This window comes from Ornithodoros turicata, unplaced genomic scaffold, assembly GCF_037126465.1.
Source record: "Ornithodoros turicata isolate Travis unplaced genomic scaffold, ASM3712646v1 ctg00000946.1, whole genome shotgun sequence".
Classification (NCBI taxonomy): domain Eukaryota; kingdom Metazoa; phylum Arthropoda; class Arachnida; order Ixodida; family Argasidae; genus Ornithodoros; species Ornithodoros turicata.
In genome coordinates this window covers 453,409-466,657 of record NW_026999422.1, presented here as the reverse complement: position 1 = coordinate 466,657, position 13,249 = coordinate 453,409, and the positions used below count along the sequence as shown (strand labels likewise).

The window sequence follows — 13,249 nt, the reverse complement described above, 5'->3', positions numbered from 1 at the left end:
GGGGTAGGGGGTTCGGAACTGGGGCTGGTATTCGTATCGAGTCGCCCCCTACCTTGGAGATCTGGCTACGCCACTGGGCCGACCACGACAAAATGGAGCAGGCACATGCTACTGAATGTGCCTGCAAGATAGTTTGCGCGAATACAGTGTGAAACAGACTCCTTGCATTTTTCCCATACAAGTCCAATCATACGCTTAGACTGCTGATGTCAGGTTCGTGTTTCGCTTTTGTTCTTCAATTCTTCGCTTGCTCACTTACTGGCAGTTTCGCGACCTATACGGGCTGGAGGCGAGATCGAGAATCGTCCGCACATACGAGCACCGTTCTCTCCGTCTCAATTTGATGATCATCTTTGGCTTTCGGCTGATCAGTGCGCACAACTTTGTGTATAAGGTGTCACTAATTGTGAGAGATTCGATTTGAGAAAACTTAGTGGCCTGGCTCCGCGTACACTGTTAAAACAGAACTTCACCACATAGCACGCTACTAGCCAACCATCATTCCGAATGATATCATTCTGTGCACTGATTTGTTGAAAATGGGAGGATGCGCCTATCTGGGACAGATTATCTTGTCCCAGATAGACGCCTCCCCCCTGTTTTGAACAAATCATGACACGGAATGATATCATTCGGTATGATGGTTGGCTAGGAGCGTGCTATGTGGTGAAGTTCAGGGGTAGTGAGCTACTTCCTTGGAAACTTCGTGATAGGTCAGCAATATCCTCGAATCGCAAGTGAGTGCGCCACATGCGATCTTCTCAGAATTTGTGATGAATTCTGCTCCACGTACCATCAAACGAAGTTATAGCGCGTTTGGATAGAGATTTGGATAGCAAGTTCGGATAGCAATGAAGATATAGGGCATTTGGGGGCTTCCCAAGGTGAGAACCAATGCCTCTCCCAGTGTAGAGAGACATGTAGAGACCCCTCGTACCAAGACACATTATACACTTAAAGGACGACGGAAACGAAAATAGGCTGCAAAGCTATTTGCCTCATATTGCGATGTGTACCAAAACAATCCGGAATTCGACTTAGATTTGCGTATATTAGTTGAAACGCCGCCACAATCGCGATATAAAATTCGGCCGTGGAGCACTCTGAGCCCCTGGTGAGCGTCGCCGCGCCGCCGTAGCAGACCACGGAAGTGACGCACGTTGGCTCTCCTGTTGGAGTTCCAGACTTTCATTTCGCTTCATTTCATTTGGTGTTTCGGCGTACGTCTAATTCCTGCTACGGGGAAAGAACGGAGACGAAGAAGCATGTACGAACCCATCTCTCATAGGATATATTGTCTTCAGACTTCCACGAGATCTCCGAATCAAACATCTTCAGGCGTTATTGAGAATTCGCCGTGTTTGTGCCTGGCAGCCGCACATGGAGCGCGAGAGATATTTGACGTCACGCGCTCCTCAGATTTTCCCGCAATGCTTGGCGCGCTCCATGGGCGATCGTGTCGAGTGGGCGGCCCAGCGCTCTCGTAATCGTCAGAAATATGGCCATCCGCACAGCGTACTTGCAAAATACTAGTGGCACTATAATTTTACATCATATTTACACCTTGTTCGGTCCTCTTTTTGCAATGGACAAATTTCGTTTCCGTTGTCCTTTAAATGAGAGCTAGGAGTGACTGCCTTCAAAGTTTCGCAGTGTGGCATAGGGTCCAGGGGGACGAGCTGGAGCGGGCGTTCACAAGCTTCAACTGTTTTTAGCTTGATTAGCGTGAAGTCGTAGTTCACGACTAATTGTGGACTGGTTTTGGTGAATTTTATGCATTAAACTGGGGACAAAACTGCAGAGTACCGGTGTCGTTAGTACCACACAAGTTCACCGCTAGGGTGTTTTCGTCTACACCCTTAACTATAGACAAGGCCGCGAGAGGATTCTTTTGAGGGCCCCACTTTCAGAGGTCGGATTGTCCGCCATATCTTCGTGGCCAGGTCAAATGAAAAAGGTGGTGAAAGGTGGTGACAAAACTTACCAGCGCTTCCGTTCTTCTTTCTTAAGTTCAAAGTAAAGTAAGTATTTACTTAAAAGCATGAAAAGAAAACGAAAATAATCGGGAATACAAGAAAAAGTAAACGTTACGTTGCGTTAAACGTAACGCTACGTTAAGTTGGCGTGTTACCTTAACTTAAATCTGGCGGGATTCCACGATGTCAGTCAGTTGCCCTGTCCGACGAACCGTTCAGCCTGTTCTGTGACTTATTCCCCTAAAGTGGTTAATTGCTTGAGAATGACCGACATGTCCTGCTACCCTCTTAGACATGACCACCAGGCCCTGAATGCGGCGACTAATTGCTTGCGAGAGAACCTCTGGGAACATACCGGTGTGCACAGATGTTTTGACGCCCTCATAAAAAGTCTCCAGTTCATGAAAGAAATAAGTCCAGTAGCTCCTGGGAGGGGCAGTCGGCCGTGTGAAATATAATTTATAAATGTAAATCAAACATCTATAAACATAACTGAAGCTGACCTACCTCTAGTGTCCACATCTGTAGCGCACGAGAAGTGGCGAAATATGTCGAGTGAGCTACACGAAAGGTTAAATACCGTATTTTCACGCGTATTAGCCGCGGCTTATGTGCGATTTTTTTTTCTCACAGGCGCCCTGCGGCTTATCCACCGGTGCGGCTTATCTGATGACTATTTTTTCCTGGTATTTTCCCCATACGCCGATTTTAACGAATGGACCGACAGTGTCTCTGGAACAGCACTGCCCTGCCGATGCACGAACAGTGCGTAACAGGGACGGGTCCACATTAGAGTAGATTGATCTTCCTGGTGCATTCCCCCAAGCAGCTTTAAGGAAAGTGGTGACAGTGATTCACGTCTTCTGGAAGATCACTGACCCATCAGCCCACGAAAAACTCCCGACAAGGGCACAATCCGATCTTGGTAGAACTCCAGAACTGACCTCCTCTGTTGTATACTGTGCCGATCCCGGAGTATGGACCACATGGTTTATGGCCTTCTCTATGGTCTCCTTCGTCGCACAAATCAGTCGTCTCGTATTGCCCGCGGCTTATCTGCGGGTGCGGCTTATCTGCCGGAAAATTTTCAAAACATCCCAAAAAACGCGTCCTGCGGCTTATCTGCGGTGCGGCTTATACGCGTGAAATTACGGTACATCGTAACATTGGGGATAGCGTGTAAGTTGGCGCTTGAATGTTCAGACATAGCCTCCTATATATGAGGCTATGGTTCAGCAGGCAAATGTTATTCTTCATTGAATCGAACAACCTCCTTTGCCTGCCTTCCGTCCTTCGGCTTCCTGAGGCGTATAATGCAGAGGCATATACATTTTTAATATATACAGGTGGACAGGAAAAGCGTCACCTTACCCTTCAACAGTACCAACTACGAACCACCCGACTTTCCAGCTTACTAACTACACGTCTTGTTCCCGTTAAAAAGAAACTCAAAGCACGCACAAAGCTTAAAGTATGAGACTATATAGACTCGACTTTCTACATATGCGCTTTCTCAAGTCTGAATTCTACATTTTCCATCCCTAGAATCTTCTTCGCTGCATTATGCTGCATTATGCTTCTTTGCTGCATTTGTAGCATTCCTGGTGGTGGTGATAGGGCTTGCCGTTGTCGGCCTCACGTATGTGGGCAACGTCACGACTCACGCCCTGGGGGAATGTGCGTCCTGGGCCGACTTCTAAGGGAACTGTGCCGACATATGTCTGAAAGCGTCTCAGGAAAACCCAGGAAAAACCCCAGACAGCACAGCCGGCACCGGGATTCGAACCCGGGTACCTCCCAGTCTCGACATGACATGGCCAGCACGCTAACTGCACTGCAAACGTGCAATTAAATGTTGCGTTCAGTGTCGGAAGCCATTCATATATTATCTGAGATATCGTAAAAGAAGTGCAGGTGGCTGCTTCGTCCATGATGCAATCTTGCAATGTGGATTGCAATGTGCCGAGCCCGGGCCGACAAACATGTTTCTAAGAGTCGGGATCGGCCAGGCCACGCATATATTTGCGAAGACAAGCAAAGGACAGTGCAGTGTGCGTATGATTCGATCCTGTATAACATTCTCAGAGCCACTTTCCGCGTATTACACAATCATGTTGGCAAATCACGGTGAGAGAGGTAGGGATTGGAAGAAGGAGTTTGTCGACAGCATCCTCTACCTATGCAAAAACTTGGCAGTGTAAATATAATGCACATGGCCGCGTGCCTTGTGGATTTAATCTGGTCTTTTGCTGTTACAGTGCTAAAGTGGCCACTTGTCGGTTTGTGGCCTTGTCTTCTGTTCTTATAAATTTATATATAAATTTGTTTGATAAACCTCAGACACGCGTCCGCCATGGCTGGAAATACGAGGCCGGTACTCGCCGAGTTACCAAGTCAGGCCAGGCACGGCTCCATTCGCTTATAGATGCCGGGGATCTGTTCTCCAACTCTTGGCATCTTACTCCCTCTGGGCGTACAATGGTTTAGCTTCATTTCAATGGCAGCTGTTCTTACTTTCTGAACAGAATGGGACATATAAACGAAAACGATACAAGCGTGTTGCACTCCTCCGGAGACAACTCAACTGCTCGCACGCGCTGCAGCTGCATGTATACTGCTATTTTGTGTCCTATGTAACTTCAATGTAACTCGTTATTTTGTTAAGTATGCCAGTAAGTGGGAGTAACTTTTCAGGTTGAAGACCTTCGTTATTAACTTAGTTACGTTTTTCACATGATAACTAAACTCGAAACGAGTTCTTTTTGACGGGTAACTTCTCAGCCTATGGAAAATGAACTAAGTTAATAACGAAGTTCTTCAGCCTGAAATGTAAATCGAAGTTACAGAGTTACGTAAAAAAAAAAAACAAGTTATTTTCAAGTTACTTCGGACACAAAATAGCACTACCCAGGTGCAGCGCGCACACGCAGTTGAGTTAGACCTTGAGTTGGATGCGGCGGAATGCAACACACTTTGATCGTTTTCGTTTATGTCCAACATTTCGGACGCTTTGCAGGCGCAGAACCTTTAAGCTTCATTTGAATGGCAGCGGTTCTTACTTTCTGAGTAGCATACTGTCATTGATTAAATATCACGTTCTGTTGCATAAAGTGCCATGAAAGAACCGGAAGGAAAAGAAGAAAATAAGTGAAGGTGAGTGAAAACCGAATTAAAAGTAACTTGTAACTAAAGTTACTTTGGCAAAGTTATGTGAAAAAGAAACCAGTTCCTCTGAAAGTGACCACGGCGCAAAAGTACCTATCTAAGATACAAGTGTACCTATCTAAGCACAACCAGTTACCAAAAAAAAAAGGAACTTAGTTACAGTAACGTGTTACTTGTAACCTTGTTCCCTCTAAATCTGTATGAAAGCAACAAGACGTTCGGACCGATTGCCCTGTAAAGCCAGTAGCAGCACAAAAACATATAACGCTAACGAGAGTATCGTAAAAACAGGATTTATTATCGTAAAATTATTGTGCCCTTCGTAAAGAATAAACACAAATCAACACATCTAGTACTCTTAGAAATTGTGCCCCGATCAATTCTCTACTTAAAAGAAATTCGCTGAAGGAATGTGCGATCCAGCACTTCGATTGTGGTGGTGGCGGTCATTCAGTCTGGAAGAATTTTGACTGACACCGAAATTGAATCATCGTACACAAATCCGCCTACTTCAGCGTCTACGAAGCGGATAATTTCTGTATCTCCCCACCTGGGGTTACACTGCCCGTGCGGCTTTTTAGAAGTTTCGAGGCGTGAAACATTGGACGGCGTGATCGTCTTGGAAACATCCTTGTGCTCATCAGACTGGTGATGGACTGTCAAAGTAAAGCGCGACTTGAAAGGCCAGTGAAGATTGTTGTCGTGTTGACCGGGACACAGCTGGATGGACAGTCCTACCCAAAAGTTCTTGACTCCCTTGCAATACACGTCAACAGACATGACCATACGGTAACGATGGATGTCGAACTTCTGACTGCTCATGTGTGCTTCCCCATCGAGATAGGCGGCCACGACCATAGCATGCTTCCAGTTCTGGCCCAGAAAATGAGCACTATCCTTTCCGATGGACGCTGTCTCCAGCTTTGCACCCTCAGCCTTGGATGAGTTCTGAAAAAAAAAAAGAGAATAAACATATACCGGTAGTTGTAGCATGCACTGGTAGATTCCGTGTCGTCTCCTAAGCTACACGAGAGTGAAAGAACACGCTATCGTCGAATTGTTTTTGCATTGCGAGAACACTACCTACTAGATTATAACGACCATGTCACAATCAGAAACCCCTATGAGGATCCCGTCCGCACGATCCGCCAGGGGCGCAACTCATCGGCACGCCACGATTGGACGATGGCAATTTGAATTCTGAACGCGCAGAAGCGCATGCACGACTACCGTAGCAGACGACAGCGATAGCTCCCTATGAAAACGCGTAGAATGATGATGGTAATCAACCTCAGAATGAAACATCTGTGGAACGTCCACCGCTTGTACAGAAATACTAAGGTAAAGGTGAAGTACAAAGTATTGTAGAAGTTGAGGAAGCAATAACTGGGACGATGAGAAGCGCCACCGCTAGCTTCCAAAAATGCGGCGCTGGGAAGGGGTGCCCATGACGTGGTCGTTCTAATCGAGTAGGTCGTGTGCGAGAATCGCGGGACTCCGTCCCTAAAGTAGGCTATACCTGCATATCCCACAAGTGCAATGTACTGCACCTCGTCTTTCTCTCGCGTCTCAATGAACCCAGTGTTGCCAGAAAATGTCCACATCTGGATAAACGAATGAGACCCCCGACATTTTGATACCGAAATTGCGCCTCTAGAACCACAGAATTGGGGGGGCGTTCGCTCCCCCCAACACATCAGTTTATGCCTTAGATCTCCCTCTCTCACCTCTCACCTACGAGCTTCGACAAAGGAACCGCCCTCCCCCCCCCCCCTCCCAAACCGATGGTCTGAGTCCGCCCCTGAACCTGTTCCTCCTTATTGCTTACACGCTATCACGAGAGCAGTTTCGGAAATAGTGATGTCTCCGGCTGTGCTGTCTGGAGTTTTTCCTGGGTTTTCCTCGGACGCTTTCAGACATACAGGGTGTTTCAAAAAACGTGTCATTCGGACTTTATAAAAAAACGGGGCGACGGAAAAATACGGGGTAAAGGGCACTTGTGTGGCAACTGAATTTGCCATCTTGCAAAAATATTTTAATTTGATTTTAATTAACATAAATTGAATTTCTTTAATTGAACTACAAAATTTCCCAACTCAACCTAACGTTTTTTTTTACAGAATTAGAGAGCCTGTAGCGAACTTAGTCAGATCCACCAAGAAATCCGCTCGATATTGCAAAGGGTACTGCCCAAAAAGAGTCCCGAAGTTTAGGCTTCAGAGTTTCGGGTATTCAACAGCGCACCAAATCAGTCGGAAAAATGCGCGGAGGGCAGGACATGCTCCTGCCCCCATGAAGCTAGAACAGTTTATCGCCGGACCGGCGTGCAGCACAAGACGCGCAGATAACAAGGCAGGTGACATTCCACCATACGTTGATAAGCGGCAAACAAAAATGATTCCGCCTCTTTTTTCCCGCCTTGTGTTTTTTCGACCTTCTATCTTTCATGGGGGCAGGAGCAGTCCTGCTCTCCACGAATCTTTGCGTCTGATTTGGTGCGCCGTTGAATACCCGAAACTTGGAATCCTCAATTTCGGGACTTTTTTTGGGCAGTTCCATTTGCAATATCGAGCGGATTTCTTAGTGGATCTGACTAAGTTCGCTACGGGCTCTCTAATTCTGTGAAAAAAAAACGTTAGGTTGACTTGGGAAATTTTGGAGTTCAATTAAAGAAGTTCAATTTATTTTAAATAAAAGCAAATGAAAATATTTTTTCAAGGTGGCAAATCCAGTTGCAACACAAATGCCGTTTACCCCGTATTTTTCCGTCGCCCCGTTTTTTTATAAAGTCCGAATGACACGTTTTTTGAAACACCCAGTATGTCGGCAGAGTTCCCTTAGAAGCCGGCCCAGGACGCACATTCCCCCAGGGCGTCAGTCGTGACGTTGCCCACCCATGTGAGACCGACAACGGCAAGCCCTTTCGCCATCACCATCACCACCAGTGATGTCTCCCGAAATTAAGTCAAAGTAAGTGATTGATACAAGGGAAAGGGTGCAGGCTAGTGGGTATTGATCCACGAAGAAGACCGAGAGACGCGGACACAGAAGACGACACACGTAGGTTCTCAGAGAACCTACGTGTGTAGTCTTCTGTGTCCGCGTCTCTCGGTCTTCTTCATGGATAAGTGGTAGATGAAAGAGGGAATACCTCGTGCCAATTATCACAGTCTATATTCTTAAATGTGAACCTCGTTATATAAGCATTCTTCTAATCACATATGATTGTTCTAGTTGCATTCTTCGGCCCGTTCTTTCAGCCACCACAGGGCTATATCTGTCGTCACCGACCTGTGGATAGCCGCTGGTACATATTAGATGGCAGACGTTGCCTGGATGATTCACACATAGTAATAAGGCAAAAAAAAGAAAGAAAGAAAGGAAGGAAAATGTGCTCGCGGGACGTGGAAGCAAGGGCGAAGTCTTCCTGTTGCAGAGAAGCTACCCCAGAGATGGTCACTTGCATTTTCTTGCTTAGCACATTGTCATTCGTTTCTTTGCTACATCCATCCTACGTGTTTCTGTGCCAGATACGGCGTGTGCAAGTCCAGATCGGATGGCGAAGTAAGCCTAGAAGCCAAACTTACATCACGTCATTTCTGTTCACATGCACACCATGTGTCCCCCGATTTCAACAAAATGACAAGGAAAAGACCGCTGCGATCTAAGACGGGGCTATTCGCGTTTTGTGGGAAGCAAGAACAAGACTTGTCGCTATCATACCTGGCAGCTCTAACAATATCTTTTTTGCCACGAACGGACAGTGCAGGTGATCATTGTTTCTGCCAACTGTGCTTCCAAGTGTAGTCCTTTGCGGTTCAGAAATATCCAATTAACGATATACGATGCGGATACGATACGATAACGATTACGATAACTTAATATGCGATTCGATTAACGTTGTCGAGTAAACTGAGAGTACTCCCTGGTCTACGCCGGATGGTTGATATGTCTGTGTGTGTGGTTTCTTCTAGGACATCAGCGCAGGGGGAAAAGGGGGGCAAATGCGTGTTGGTTTGTGACTTGAGGCATGATGGGATACGAAACGCGACATGGACAACCACAGACACTGTTCCACGGTGTGAACGTTTGTTCCGCCCTTGTTGCCCGACGTTTTGCGTCATATTTCGACCCACTGCAGTACAGACGTGTAAGAAATTGAGCAACTCGGTGTACTTTCTAACAGTGTTTTGGTAAAATGCGTTGACCACACCCGATCAGCTGCCTGCACGACACCGAAAACCTACACCCGCCACCTGCAACAACGTGCGGGTACCCGCGGGTACCGCGGGCCGTGCAGGAGTACCGCGGGCCGTGCAGGACTATACTTCAAAGTCGATTGACCTCAAGTGACCGTATCGGCGCGTTGTGCGCAGTTCATGTGCGCTTCCTTAATTCTACTTTTTCCCTGAAGGAATGCACTCGAAAATTAGCAGTGTATAACCACATTGGTAAAAAAGCAGTGTAAAAAACATTGGTAAAATAGTGACGTCGAAATGGTTACTTTTGTGTGTGTGTTATAATAATACTAATAATAATACTACTACTACTAATAATAATAATTAGGGGGTGTTATAATAGGCGTCCAAACTCGACGGGCCGGGAGATGGCTTTGAGGGACGAAATAGCAATTTCTTCCTGTTTAGAAGACTTCTTACCGTTTTGTTGAGCCAAAGGTGTTTGAGAATGAGTACAGATTGTTATTTGTGGGATATATTTGTCGATGAGCTTGCCACGAGGGGAAATTGTGTAAGTGTGGCGTCGGTTGCTCCCTCGCCTCCAATTCGGAAGTTTGTTAAGTACGTAGGTGATTCTGTCATTAAAGGGTTTGCTGTGTTCGAGAACGTCGTCCCTCCTCTGCCCCTTTCTCGGGTTCCAATTTTTCACCATGTCCCAGCTGTCCTGCACCCTTGCCTTCTTGCCATTACCATATGTTCACTTTCTGCCACACACTACTAGTACTACGCTTTCTACTAAGACTTTCTGCATTCATCATAATCACTTCACCTCTTCCCCCCTTCAAGCAAAGAGATAGGGTGCTGCCTCAGCGGCGAAACATCCCACTACGTCATCGTTACTTATTTGGCGTTGTGATTACTTTCTACTATGTAGTAATGTCCAACCGTCCATCCCCAAATGAAATACACAGTTGCCTATGCAGGGTTCAACAATAATGGTCATTTCAGTCGTACTGGGAAACAACGATGTAGAGTTTTCAGAGGGAAGGGTAACGGTAATGGTAACGAAACCAGAAACGGTATGCTACCGAAATTGGAGATGGTAACTATAACGGAAACGAAAACGTATACCACTGTCCCCCATTACTGGAAACAGAAACGGTAACGGAGATTATCGTCCGGTGTTGTATTCGGGTAATATAGCTGCTATTGATGTGCGATGATATTTCAGTGACTTTTCGCTTTATTGCTGCATTTTGATGACTCGATTCCCCGTAATGTTCTAAATAACTACACGACAATATGGGAACAAACCGCAATATTGGATATCGACGGTGCATCGCGCATTTACTTACCCGTGACGTTACCTAGCTACATGACATCAAGACATGAGACTTATATAACATAGACTCCACGAGCTCTATTACATCACAGCACAAGGATGAGAGCGTATGATTGTTGCTTTGTTTTTATTCCTACTTTCTTCATTTCAGCTATGTTATGGCAGTAATTGTATACTACTGAGAGCCTCCGGCTATGAACGCGACATTGGACGAAGGTTACGCCCATCTTGGGTTGCTAGACTCAGAACGACTGAAGATAGAAAGAAGTCTGGCTCCAAGACATGTTCCAACACTTCTTTAAAGATCGTGCAAAATTTGCGCATCGCAACGACGTAAAAGTACTTCTGTAGCGTCTACGCGAGAAAACCGGGCCGAAGCGGCACTTAGGCAAAACAGTGTGCTGACAGATCCAGACGAACTGTCCTCCCGCAGCTCTGTGACAGCCGTTCCATTACAGCTCTGTGACAGCCGTATCGGAAATAGTAACGGAAACGAAATTAAAAGCTGGTACCAGTGGTATCAGAAAGGTATAACGGAAACGAAAATACAGCAGTAACAAAAATGGAAACTGTAACAATACTGAAGAAAAAAAAAAGAAAAAAATGAAACGAAGTGGAAACTGATGTTGAGAAAATTGTGTTATCTAATACAGCACCGTGAAAGAACAAGACGCTATCTGCTACGACTTACTCTTTTGTAACGCTGCATGGCGGTCAGGTTCCATTCTGGTGCAGAGTGAGACATTACGATCAACGAAATCAAGTGGAGATAAACGATGAGTCCCATTTCTTTCAAAAAGTTTTGGTGCACTCCGCGGTGGCAAAAAGGGCGAAACCCTTCCGGTTTTTATACTTCTTCTCGGGTGGATGACGTCGGGGCTACGAAGTGACGTGGATTTGAATCGAACAAGTGTTTTGACGTCGGGATCAACGTGCATTGCAGAATGTTGAAGCAATGCAGGATACTGACCATATACAGGAGACACACACGTATAAGTGAAGTTCTTTCGTGTATGTTAGCAGTTCTATGTGTACATTAAGTCTGTGCTTATAGTGAACGTGACGTTTTTCTCGCCAGTTAAACAACTCTACAGCAGAACGATACGACATGGCATTGCCGTGGTGAGTCGTACCCGTACAGCTGATACGTCGCAAAACAACTAATTAAACTGGGAAAGTAAAAATTAAGTCGTAAAATTAACATAATTAATGGAAACGTCCACGAGTATATATAAATATACAACTTTTTAAATCGAAGAGCTAATTATTTACGTTAACTAATGTATTAAACTACAAACTATTTTAATTCCTTTCCTATAACTCCCGTCTTCGGCTCACTCATTCGTTATTTTACATTAACTTGCGGCTTTCAGACACTTTATCTTTGTATATATATATATATATATATATATATATATATTTAAGCTACAAAATGGAGGTTCGAATGACCAGGATGTTGTATATAGATAGGGGAGAAAAGACATGTGTCTTTTCTCCCCTATATATATATATATATTTATATATAATACAAAAGTAATATAATAAGACATGGACGACAGGAAACAGCAAAGTTAGAAAAAGCTAATTTGTTTAATTGGTAATTTGACACATAGATTATAAAAGAACTGTCGACGTTTCAATTGTGGCACTGTCATCGTAAGGACAAAAAGTATATAATATATATATATATATATAAAAGTGAAATAATAAGACTTAGACTACAGATTACAGGAACGTTAACAAAAACTAATTTATTTAATCGGCAATTTAACACATAGATCAAAAAAAGAATGGTCGACGTTTCGACAGTGGCACTGTCTTCGTCAGGACAAAAAAGGAACTGACGAAGACAGTGCTACTGTAGAAACGTCGACCATTCTTTTTTTACTCAGATACTCACTCACTGAAAGCCCAGTGCAAAGCCAGTGAAGTATAAAATAAAAAAATAGCCGGAGCTCTTTGGCTGCACGTATAGCATATGTTTGTAACTCAAACGTCGCCATGCCAGTACTGGACAGCTGTTTCGGCCTTGTTGGGCCATCATCAGCAGTACGCAGACAGGCAACGTTTGAGTGGATGGCGTCAGAAGGTCACGTAACACGTGATTCCTCCCGTCAGGGTGAGATAACTCGCTCACTGAAAGCCCAGTGCAAAGCCCCAGTGCAATGCTTGCGAATTCTTGCCTGTTGTCCCGTTTCGTCCACGTGTTCGTGAACCTTCCATTCTTCTGCAACCGGTCTGTAGCCTAGATCACTACGTTCACATAATCCCCTCCACACTCTAACAAAGCAGCCATTCACTCCCGCCGTAAAAACCCGTCGGACCTTTCTTCCCTCCGGGCTGTTGACCCACAATTCGCATGAACCTTTAAACACGTCACACCTAACCCTTTAAATACCATGCCAATGATGAGGACGGTGCCCAGAAGAAGAACAGTCTCTGTTCGAAATATCGGCGGCTTCTGTCCTGAGGCAACTCCCTTCCTACAGTGCAAAGCCAGTAATTCCATCGTTTACGTGGGGAATATATATAATGGGAGTGTATGTTTAGTTCGACAACGTCGAATTCGATGAAGTGTTTATAAGCGC

The 13,249-nt window shown here is 45.2% G+C and overlaps 1 protein-coding gene across 1 annotated transcript; it reads right to left on the bottom strand.

Moving 5' to 3' along the window:
* Positions 1–5,418: 5,418 nt before the first annotated feature.
* Positions 5,419–11,624, bottom strand: LOC135375804 (uncharacterized). Its single transcript, XM_064608450.1, has 2 exons — positions 11,353–11,624; positions 5,419–6,089 (listed from the first exon to the last, which is right to left on the bottom strand). The coding sequence occupies exons 1-2, from the start codon at positions 11,446–11,448 to the stop codon at positions 5,592–5,594; spliced, it is 594 nt and encodes a 197-aa protein (XP_064464520.1). The 5' UTR covers positions 11,449–11,624; the 3' UTR covers positions 5,419–5,591.
* Between the last annotated feature and the right edge of the window lie 1,625 nt (positions 11,625–13,249).

Excerpts from the sequence above, each read along its gene's own strand:
- LOC135375804 (XM_064608450.1), bottom strand. The coding sequence starts at position 11,448 with ATGGGACTCATCGTTTATCTCCACTTGATTTCGTTGATCGTAATGTCT. Across the intron at positions 6,090-11,352 it reads CCATGCAGCGTTACAAAAGA|AACTCATCCAAGGCTGAGGG; the intron begins GTAAGTCGTAGC and ends TTTTTTTTTCAG.